Here is a 12,409-nt window from a genome sequence, read left to right as displayed (position 1 = left end):
TTAGATGGCGTTACGATTTAGTAACGAAGGTTTTGTGAAAAATCCATTGATACTTTTCGTGAAAGAGTTTTAAAATTTAAAGGTATAAAATAGATTAAACATATTATAAAATACGTTATACACAATTATACATTATAGTACATTTATAATCGAAATCAATTAAACTGTACCATCGATTATAGTCGCGTTGTGTAGGGCAACACTAAACGGCCATTTTAATTAACCACAGACAAATTTGTTTTGACAGTTACGCTAGGGAGTGTTCTTCACTTCAGTTCAATGGGAGATAAAAATGATTATTTTCTTATTTCTGGGTTAAATATATAATAAAATATCGTGTGTTTTATCACCATGGGTTGTTGGGAGAAAGTGGAAAATGAAGACTGCTATGGTGTCAGTGAGTGTTTACATTTATTATTTTTTTCACAGTTTGGAAAGGTTTGATTTGACGATCATCATTGATAAACTTTTGCACTTACCTCCCGCCGAGCCAGATAAATATAAACATTGTATCATATCTCATTCTGTGCCGCTATCAGTGTTATCCTGATAGAAATTGGTGTTAATTTTATGTAATAGTGTATACCGTTTAACCTTTATTGGACCACTCCCTAATTTATGACGAACTAATATTGATAAATAGTTCAAAACATTATTGAATCTCATGTAATGCACAGTTCAAGGCTGTAGGCAATTGTATATTCATCATTTAAATAATTTAAATCCTTTAAATATTGTATATTCTTCATTTAAATTCTAAATCCTTTAAATTATCTACTTGTATGTCTAATTGCATTTAAACAAAATAAACATAAACAAATGTTTTCGTAATTTGTATTATGAGTTGATAGAATGTTAACTGTTTGAATGTTTATTATAAAGTAGATTTGAAGTTACATAAATTATTTGTTTAATATTGTTTGAATATGTATGTATTGTTTATTTTTTATGAATCAATCAAGGTCATAATACTTGACGAAAATAGATTATTATAAACTTAGCAAACATAATTTGAATAATGACAGCTCCTCAAGTTGATTTATGTAAAGATTGCAATAAAAAATGTATATCTGTTTACAGAAAACATGTTTGAGATACAAACAAAAGTGATTTTAATGTTGTAATTTTTTTAAATAAGTGATAATGAAAGTTATCTCAAACAGTAGACACTGAGGTACCAGTGGAGGAGAATGACCATCAAGTCTGATCAGCACGCCTATAGTAGCAAATTTCCCAGGAATTAGTATCAGTAGTTTCCAGATGGGACCACAAGGATGTTGACCTGAATTTGTTAGCGATGGGGTCGCTGACCACAGTAGTAACACACTCCTACCCCTGCTATTGCCCTTAGGGTCAAATATAGATTTGTTTACAATGATTGCATATTTATTACAATAAATCCTCAATGAATATATGAAACAGGGTGTTTAAGGTGTAGTTATTTTGTTAGATGTCACCTTAGTACCCAATGTGATCCAGGGGGACCCTCAGGAGTCCACAGGAGACTTGAGGGGGTAATATTTACATGTTTTGTTGAGTTTTGGGGATATGGTAGAAATATAGCTGCAGGGGTTACATATTCTATGAGAAAAAAAGTCTGGCCACCTCACTTGTTTTCCGTTAATTATATCTGTAGAACAGTTTATCACAGGACTGGTTTCCCTCGAGAAGGCTGACCTCATCTTGGACCCCATATGAGTGTAATTACGAATGCATATCTGTCTGTCTATACGACACTCTTCTACGAGTAACTGAATAGATCTTTACAAATAATTTTATATATTTTCTTCTCCTGTGAGATATTATATAAGTTAGTCCTCTCTTCAGTCTTAAAGTTAATGAAACTTCAAAAAACTTCTATCAATTATTCAAATATTTTATAGTTTTAAGTTTTTATATGTTGACTAGCTTTAATCTATAAATCATATATAACATAAATATATAATAATAATAATCTCAGGACAATTCAAATAGCGCCATCTAGACCCGAGTTAAGCTAGCTAAAGCTTGTGTTATGGGTACTAGATAACTGGTACAAATACATTTTTTTTTCTAAATACACACATCTTATACATAGAAAACACCCAGTCTGATACAAACAATCATACTCATGAATACAAAGCTGTGTGCTGTGCGAGGAATTGAACCCGTGAACATTGGACGTAAAGTGGTGTACTAAACTGCTAGACCACCAAGGTCGTTGATCTATTATTTGCAATAGATCTATTATAATTAACAACATATAATTAATCTTAAGTACATGTGTCATAACGTGTATCACAATAGGTTTGCTTAGTAACTGAAATAAGCTATATAAAGCATTGTGGCTTTTAATGAGAAAATGTGATATTTACTCTAACACTTCCTTGTTTTTGTTTCAATTTGTATAATAATGTAACATATATATTTTAAATTTTAATGAAACTGTAGGAAAACAATTATAAGTATTAAGTAATTAGTATGTTGTACATAAGTTAGTAATTATATATAGCTTTAATATATAAACACAAAACAATAGTTGACATCCTCGGTGGTCTAGAATTTAGCACACTGTCTTACTTCCGATGGTTGAGGGTTTGATTCCTCTCTCATTACAAATATTTGTATTCATGAGTATGATTGTTTGTATGTATTAGTTAATCACCACTCATCATCATCATCTGCTTCTTCCTTATCCCATTTATTTGTGGTCGGCGTAATATGTTTTTCTCTTCCATTCATCCCTGTTCGCAGTCATCTCGTTATTTACTTCCTTTCTTACCATATCATCTTTCACACATTCCATCCATCTCTTTTTCGGCCTTTCTATGCCCTTATAACTATCCACATTCATATGTAACCTTCCATAAAAGCCTACAATTAGCACCCGTTCAGGAGAATAATTTGAGTTGAGAATTTAATGAAAGTTGAAAATTCATATTGCTTGTAATATTGTAATAGTAACCTAGTGTGTACATATGATTAATATTTGTTTATTATAATAATTATCTTATCAGTTGTACTAAACGGTTTTGACGACCTTGTGAAATAAACAATCTAATTATTTAGTTTTTTATAATACACTAATTGAAAGACATATTATCATTACATAGTATAAAACGAAGTCGCTGTCGCTATCTGTCCGTCCCTATGTAGGGTTAAATCTTTAAAACTACGGAGCGGACTTTTAGGCGGTTTTTTAATAGATAGAGTGATTGAAGAGAAAGGTTTAAGGTTTACATATAAATGTATAATACATGTACACCTGGGAGAAGCCGGGATGAGTAGCTAGTAATATATGATACGTTTATAGCACATATACAATATATCATCTGCGAACTAAGACATTTAACCAGTCATAAATGGTATAGTGGTTTAACATGGTTGTTAAACACACTGCTTTACATGGTCGCTGGTTCGAATCCTCGCAATCGTATTCTTGAGTATGATTAAATAGTCATACTCAAGAATACGATTAAGATCAAGAAAAGATACATAGTGATCTGGGTGTTTTCTATGTATATTATGTATATAGATACAAGATTTTAATATTATGAATTATTAAAAACTTGTATCTAAGTATGCTGCTTAACATAGGAGTATATGGCGCTATATGAATTGTGCAGGCCTTATTATTATTACCTATATTAAAGTATATAGTAATAAGTAAAAATATACAGTCTTTATTTTCATTTATTTGTTCATTTTTTGCAAGTGATTATGATACGATTTTCACTATCAGTTTTAGAATCATCAGAAGGGTTTTATGTATAATACATATAGTAACATTTTTAGGACTGTAAACTCCTCCGATCGATCCCCCGTTAATTCAAACAGAGATCGAAATTACGACGGACTGACCTAAGGCTCGTATCCCTAGCGGTGCCCTCCCACTAAAGTCGTATTTGTCAACAGGAGTTGTCCTTCAGCCGCTCCATAACTCCTTCCGCGGGGTTGGAGTGCCATCTGCACTCGCCCTCTATCGTTCGGTGAAACTGTAAAGGCCAGTTACGGCCAACAGGATTATAATAGTTTGAAAATTGATTGGTATAGCAAAGTGATCAGAAATATGATAAAATAAATAGTTAATCTACCTTAAAAATAAGGAAACTCGTGTGAAGACAAGATGGGTTCCTAGTCATTAAAGAAAGATAAATAAACCTGCACTTTTTAATACATTTTTTTTACATATACGGCTTCGCACGAGTGTACATGTATTATATATATAAACGCCATTCTCTCACAATTATTTCAGTATGTTTTACAAGTACGGCTAAAATTATCTCATATAAACCTTCCTCTTGATTCACTCTATCTACCAAAAACAAAACCGCTTCAAAATCCGTTGCATAGTTTTAAATATTTAAGCATACATAGGGACGGACAGACAGCGACAGCGACTTTGTTTTATAATACTACTATACTATGTAATCTGCAGATTCTGCCAAACTGAAGAGGAAACGCCGCTTCACATCCTATGTGGTTATAGCCCACTCATGCATAAATGAAATATCTCCTTTGGAAAGTTTACACTCTTTCCCGAGGAGATAAAAACGATCGCTCCTAAGAATATCCTTCAATACTTGTCCCTGACGGGTCTAGGTAGCGAACTCGGAAAAGAGCGAGCACAATCGCACGCGCGCACGCGATCTATGTAGGTCGCAGTGCTACAGGTGCTACACATCTGACAATAGCCCAACAACCCATTAAAAAAAATGTAATGATTGTATTAATTTTTAACAAAATTATTCGTTAATTAGATTTTCTTATTATTTATTTTTTTATTTATTATATTATATATCCTGCAGTACAGAGTGCTTTCTGGCAAATGTCTACTCTAATTCCTTCCACTGTACTACTGTTTTGGGGTGGCCTTCTCCAGTATCTGCCCTGCTGTTTGCTTTTTTCGTCTTCCCAGCATCTCTATGGTCTCTTTCTTTTGCTACACGTGTGCTAGTCATTATATATACATATACTAGCTGTCCTGGCAAACGTTGTTAAAATAAAAAATAAAAAATTAGGGGTGGACTACTATTTTTCATCCCCCTAACATTTAGGGGGATGAAAAATAGATGTTGGCCGATTCTCAGACCTACTCAATACGTTCACAAAATTTCATGAGAATCGGTCAAGCCGTTTCGGAGGAGTATGGGAACGAAAACTGTAACACGAGAATTTTATATATAAGATTTATAATGACATATATGTATATGTCAGTTCTGTTCACTGAACGCAGCTGTAAAAAAGACACCCAAAGACATTAGTGCACATCGCGTCATAATGTTCTTAAAGCGGTCGCTACACTAATTAGTAAGTTGAATGAGACAGGGCCGGCGTCAGGGGTCTCGTCGAGGGGCTTAAATTTAATTGTATTTTTACTAGTTCCCCTACTTCTGGGCTTTTTTTATATCTTGGTAATTTTTTTGTTTATATTTTATTATATGATTCAGCATAAGAATACGTAAATCTTAAATTTTCACTCTTATACAATCAATCTCTATTTTTTAATAGTGATATTAGTACTTAATAATACGGCGGTAAATAACTGATTAATATAAATAAATTAAAATTTTTATAAAATAACTCCAAAAATTACAAAACTTTGGACCAATGTGGTATAATAATCTTTCAAACAAAAAAAGTGTTTTTGAATCGCTTGTAAAGTGAATGTAAACTCCACATTTAACAAATATTTAAAACAATAAATGGGACTAATCTGAAAGTATCTCAAATTAAAAAAATATTTTTCAAATCACGGTGTTATGATGTAACAAACATTAAAAAAATACAGCCTATTTGAGACTTCTTTTTTGGAGTCGGTTAAAAACAAAGTTTTCCGCGTCAGCTAGTATTAGTATAGATATGTTATGAAGTCACAGTCGGACACGTTAGTCCAATGACCAATGTTTTGCGTGGAATATTATCAAGCGGCGCGTGCCTTATCGTTATACATTTGGAACGGAAGTCTAGAGGGATGCATGGAGTTCTGAACGAACATATAAACATAGATATCATAATAATTGCTGGTGGTCACTCCATTCTCCCAAATTTGAATTTAAAAATCTGTATTATTGTAAACATGTACAACATTTATTTGAAAAGAATACTGACAAGGAACTCAGCTCAGTTTCTTGTCTGTTCTTCTCATCTCGGAAACATTCCAAACTGACGGTAGATTTGACATATCATAAGAATCTGTAATAGACCTACATACAAGATATTTTGAATATTGCATTTTATTTTTATTTTTTTTTAACGACTTCGGTGGTCTAGATGTTTATCACACCGCTTTACGTCCGATGGTCATGGGTTCGATTCCTCGCACGGCACAAACATTTGTATTAATGAGTATGATTGTGTATCGGTCTGGGTATTTTCTATATATAATATGTATTTTTTTTGTAAAAAATATCTATGTATTTGCATCAGCCTGTACACACGGTTTACGCTGGCTTAACCAGTGGGACTAGATGGCGCATGAGGTCAGGAATTATTATTATTATTTTATAAATTAATGTATTTAACACGATGGTTTCTAGAAATGATCCGCGTGATCGACTGACATGGTACATTGTAAGAGTCTATGGGGTTATCAGATACGCAAATCGACAATCTCTCGTAACCCTATAATATGTATTGTATTTACAAAAAAAAAATTATGTATTTGTATCAACTTATCTAGAAGCACTTTTGACACATTTTTTAGCTAGCTTAACTTGGGACTAGATGGCGCTATGGGAATTGTCCTGGAATTATTATTATTATTTTATAAAATTAATGTATTTAGTATAAGTCGTGCTAGAAATGATCCGCGTGATCCTCGAAACCAAGTATGTAAGAGTCTATGGGAGATGTGGATACGCAAATCGACAAGGCTCTCGTAACCATTGATTGTAAGGATATGTAGAACCGCAAAATTAATATTCAAATAAACTTAATAGAAGCACTTTTGAATATTTTTTTATTCTACCACTCATACGGAACGCAGACTCATAACAAGATGAATGTGCAAGAAATTTAATTATACTTACTTTCTCTTTCTCTCTCACTCTTTTAAATAAATATTGATCAAGAAACTTGCGTGTTGCTGTTTTAAATAAATGTCCTAAAATAAAGTAAATATATATGAAAAAGGATTAGGCAAGCGACAATCAACATAGAAATCGTTACGCATTTAATCTTTGTGCAATCAGATAATATTGTCAGCACTATGAACTTCAAAACTCATTCAACTCTCATCTCACATGATCTTATTGATGCAGTGATTTATATAACGCCTTATCTACAGACAGTCGTGGCTTCGATCCTCAATTTACTGGACTTAAGTTACTGGAAAAAACTTAGTCAACCTGTGAACAGATTTTTCCCCACAGACATACTTGCTCTTATTAAAGTTTTTTTCTTATATCATCCCGCGAAGCTTTTTATTCGTATTCTCTCATAACCGTTCGCAAATCAAATTCTTATAGATGCAGTGGTTTAGAGACTACCTCATTTACAGTCTTGGCTTCGATCCTCAACTTTTACAAAACGTAGTCAACCTACAGGTTGACTACGTTTTTTCCAGTAATGTCATGCTGTAGCATGCCCCCTTATTGCTACCCTGTTCGATCTTAATAGCTTTGTTGTCACTGAAGCAACGGTTTTGCAGTTTCAACAACTGCCGATTAATCCGCTTGGAATGACCCATATTTTAATTTAAAATAAGATCTATATTAAGAGCGCTGTGTAGTAGTTGTTTAAACTTCGACTTGTGAACTGGTAAATAAAGCATTCACACATGGCTTTCACGCATATTTACCATGAATAATTCCAATAGTTTTACCCAATAGTTTTTAATGTCCATTACCCATAAACATATTTATATTTTTAATATTATAACTTTTTTTATGGATGATAATGCAGTGGACCAAGTCTCCTTTAACGGCACTGAGACTGGTCTGTTCAAATTATGAGTGTTTTTTTTTGTTACATTATATAATGTCATACGCTATATTTATTTTAATTTCATATATATCTTATGTGTATATATAAAATTCTTGTGTCACAATATTAGTTACCATAATCCTCCGAAACGGTTCGACCGATTTTTATGAAATTTTATTGTTAACTTTATGAATTAGTAGGTCTGTGAATCGGCTACTATCTATTTTTTATACCCTAAGTGATAAGGGTTGTCCTCCTCTCTTATTTTTTGGTCAATTTTTTTTCCTTGTAATTTGGCTTAGGCTTGAAAAATACATATAACTAAATTTTGACCTACTATGACCAATTTGTATTCATGAGTATGATTGTATCGGTCTGGGTTCTTTCTATGTATATTATGTATGTATTTACGAAAAAAATCGTATCTCTCTAATCTATCGTATTCGTATCAGTTATCTAGTACCCAGTAGTAACTTTAGCTAGCTTAACTTGAATCTAGATGGCGCTATGTAAATTGTCCTGAGATTATTATTACTTAATTCCACGAAGTAAGGTTGTGAATCTTATTTTGAGCAGTACATAACGCACACATAAGCACCTGCTCCCGGCGCGCCTCCCCACCTGAGGAAGCGTCAATTAGGGTTATCAAAAGATGTGCCACGCCAATTTTAATTCAATACACCAATCATTTTATTAAACTGAGGGACAGCATCCATTTGATTTGTTTCTGTCGAGTTAGCCTTGATACTTATTAATTTGCAAATAAAAAATCGATTATTTTCTTTGTCTAATTTTGTTATTCTATTTCGAGAATGTACAGGGTTTTTTATTTATTTATTAGGAAAACATTTTTTATTTAGATTTACTCTTATTTCTTGTACTACATTTATATATATATATATTGCTTTTTGACGCGTATTTTTTATTGTACCTGTATACACGACTCCACAATTCTTTTCAGTCACTCAAAGGTTGACTTGTAGAAATCCCTCTTTTGGGATTAGTACCGCCATTGTACCATTTATTTTATTATTTTTTAAGATGTATGTATCTGTTAATATTTTATACAATAAAGAATTACAAACAAACAAACAAACAAACAATCTTACTTCTTACTAATATCATAAACGCGGAAATTTGCGATTGTGAATGCATGGATATTTCTCTTTCACACAAAAACTACTAAACGGATTTTAATTATAGTTTACAATAACATATATATATATATACTAGCTGTCCCGGCAAACGTTGTTTTGACATAAATAAAAAAAAATTAGGGGTGGACTACTCCTAACATTTAGGGGGATGAAAAATAGATGTTGGCCGATTCTCAGACCTACTCAATACGCTCACAAAATTTCATGAGAATCGCTCGAGCCGTTTCGGAGGAGTATGGGAACGAAAACTGTGACACGAGAATTTTATATATAAGTTATATATAACATATCTTCTACATCAGAATAACACATAGACTATAAATTTCACGCGGGGAAATATTAAACGATTTAAATAAATATATACACATTTATATTGTTTTCGCATATATACAATTTTTATTCTTCTGTTTAATCGTCCACAGAAACCCTAAATATGTTTAGAAGACTTAACACAATCGGCCATCTTGTTCAGGTCATCCTTTTTATTATAAATGAATGAATGAATGAAATGAATGAAAAACACTTTATTGTTCTTCTCACAGAAAGAATAATTACATAAATTAATATGTACATTAAATATGAAAATAATAACAAAATAATTATATTATAGAGGTAACAATGAGTTGCAGCTGGCCTTATCGCTAAATAGCGATTTCTTCCAGGCAACCTTAGGATGGAGAGGAGTGATTATAAAATGTATACGGAATACACATAAAACACCCAGATTGTTAGAAATATATATCACTGCAAATGTACTGTGAGAATCAAACCTGCAACCGTTGGAAGGAAATGTGCATCACCGCTAGACCACTGAGATCGAAAAAGAGAGTTCACTACTATTATTAATGTTATCAGACCAATTAAACAATTAGGAGGTCGCGTTGTATCTCTCAGGGTGAAGAGGCTATCGAAATTCAGCGGGTCTCTAGGACTGTATGTCTGTTTGTATATATGTCAGAACCTACTGACATTGTTTTTTTTTTAAACTATTCTAATGCTGTTAGTCGCAGCTGGCAGCTTCTCCGAGCGATAAGCGAGTGCAGGTGGCACTCCAAACCCGCGGAAGGACTTATGGAGCGGCTGAAGGCCAACTGCCGCCTGACGGATACGACTTTAGTATGATGACATCGTTAAGGGTTAGAACCTCGACTTGGGCCGTCAAAAAATTAGTACTGCTTGAATTGGACGAAGGATTGATGGAAGGAGGCACTCCAAATCCACTGAAGGACTTAAGGAGCGACTGAGGAACAACTCCCGCTTGACAGATACGACTTTTGATCCTCATTTAAATTGGATTGGGGAACGATTGGAAGTCCATGTCGTTTTATCAAATACTCGTGTGAAACAGTAAGGTATACTAGGGCCGTCATAGAGTTAGGTTTCTAAGCTATGGTTTGGTTATAGGATCTGATTAGTCAGTAAAATTCGTAATAGAATAAGAGGCATGACAGAATGGCAACGCAGAAGATTTCAGAGACTGTAGTAATCATTTAATTGTTAGATCATTAAGTATTTATTCATATTTAACTGTATATGAATATATATATATTCATGTATATATTATTTATATATATTTTTTCGACATTTATATTAGTGCACCGTCAACAATCTTTCTCTGCACCACTCATGGTTGCCTGGTAGATTACGCCGCTAGGTGTTAAGTCCGCCATATGTACACTTTATTTTTGTGCATCGAAGTTAAATAAATAAATAACTTCCGCTGTATCAAATCGCAATGGGAGTCTATGAATTTATAAATCCAAATATATAAAAAATCTGCGAAACAAATAAAATAAAAAAAGAAAAATAAAGAAAATAAGTGGTAGGTATCAGGGTCGCATAAAAAGATATAAAAAAAGAACTACGAAATGTCTATCATCGGATGCGCTGCGGAAATGAACTCGTGCGAAGACGGGACGAGCCGCTAGTTAAAAATATAATGCAGTGAGTTTTATCGTTCGTCTCTTTACAATACTTATCGTATAATTAATATAAATTGCATTACATATTTATTTTGGAATGTAGACTTTACCCTGAAAAATTTAAAGTCGAATATCAAAAATCTTTGCTCGAGTTATTACACTTTATAATTAAATTTGCGATGTATTATCTGTATAATGTACATTATTATGACAATATTATATTACTTTTAGTGTCAAATAGCAGGTGTCATGGTAGCATATAGGGTCGGGTTTCGGTAGACTTAAAAATGTAGTAGACACGGCTGTTTATAACAACACTTTATTAGACCCCTCCGATCGATCCCCTGTCCAATTCAAACGGGGATCGATATTACGACGGCCTGAGCCGAGGTTCGTCGAACCCCTAGTGGTGCCCTCAGAGTAAAGTCGTAACCGTCAGGTAGGAGTTGGTCTTCAGCCGCTCCATAAGTCTTTCCGCGGGTTTGGAGTGCCATCTGCACTCGCCCCCTAACGTCCGGTGAAGCTGTAAAGGCCAGCTGCAGCCAACAGCATTAGAGTAGTCCGCAAAAAAAAAACTTTATTAGATGAACATCTGTTTACTCTTTCTTTATTTAAATTTAATGTTATTTGTCTATGTTTATAATGACTACATGGTTATTGTTTTCAATATTATTCATCATCATCATCATCATCATCGCAGCTCGGAAGACGTGCTCTGCTGGACATAGGCCTCCCACAGAGATCTCCACGACGATCAGTACTGCGCTGCTCGCATCTAATGCCTTCCAGCGATCTTGACCAGATCGTCGGTCCACCTTGCTGGAGGCATTCCCACGCTTTCAATATTATTACGATGTGGTAAATAGCCTCTCTCTAATCGATCCCCCGTCCAAATCAAACGGGCATAGAAATTACGACGGCCTGAGCTGAGGTTCATACCCCTGCTTGTCCATTTATATTATATATATAGAAATAAAAGTGCCAGGTCTATGTGATTACAAAGGCTTACGGTTCGCTATCAGCATTGGTAGAGCGCGCAAGTCGTGCCGCGATTTGGTGCGCCCGCGCATGTGACTCACGCGCATTGTGTCCTATAATTGTAAGTACGTTACAATTAATTTAAATTCTTTCAGTAACGTCCTATTGCTATAATGGCGACTATAAATAGCATGTTTTATACAGTCAATGGAGGTAATTTTATCCGGTCGCATTGACTGATATTTATCTAGGTAATTTATAAATTACTAGCTACTCACGGGTGTGCATATATTATATATATAACCTTCCTCTAGAATCACTCTGTTAAAAAAACCGCTTCAAAATCCGGTGCGTAGTTTTAAAGATTTAAGCATACATAGGGATAGACAGCGACAGCGACTTTGATCTGATCTAATATATGAAATTCTCGTGTCACAATGTTAGTTA

General features: G+C 33.8%; 1 protein-coding gene across 1 annotated transcript in view; it reads left to right on the top strand.

Moving 5' to 3' along the window:
- The first annotated feature begins 258 nt into the window (after positions 1-258).
- Positions 259-12,409, top strand: part of LOC131845464 (dedicator of cytokinesis protein 1) — a 67,871-nt gene continuing 55,720 nt past the window's right edge. The window contains exon 1 of the mRNA XM_059194529.1: positions 259-397. Within this exon, the coding sequence (XP_059050512.1) occupies positions 352-397 (46 nt within the window). The 5' untranslated portion in view covers positions 259-351. The remainder of the gene's footprint in view (positions 398-12,409) is intronic.

This window comes from Achroia grisella, unplaced genomic scaffold, assembly GCF_030625045.1.
Source record: "Achroia grisella isolate CSIRO2021 unplaced genomic scaffold, CSIRO_AGI_Agris_v1 utg474, whole genome shotgun sequence".
Lineage (NCBI taxonomy): Eukaryota > Metazoa > Arthropoda > Insecta > Lepidoptera > Pyralidae > Achroia > Achroia grisella.
Note: the sequence above shows the minus strand (reverse complement) of the source record. Positions and strands in the feature narration are given on the sequence as shown.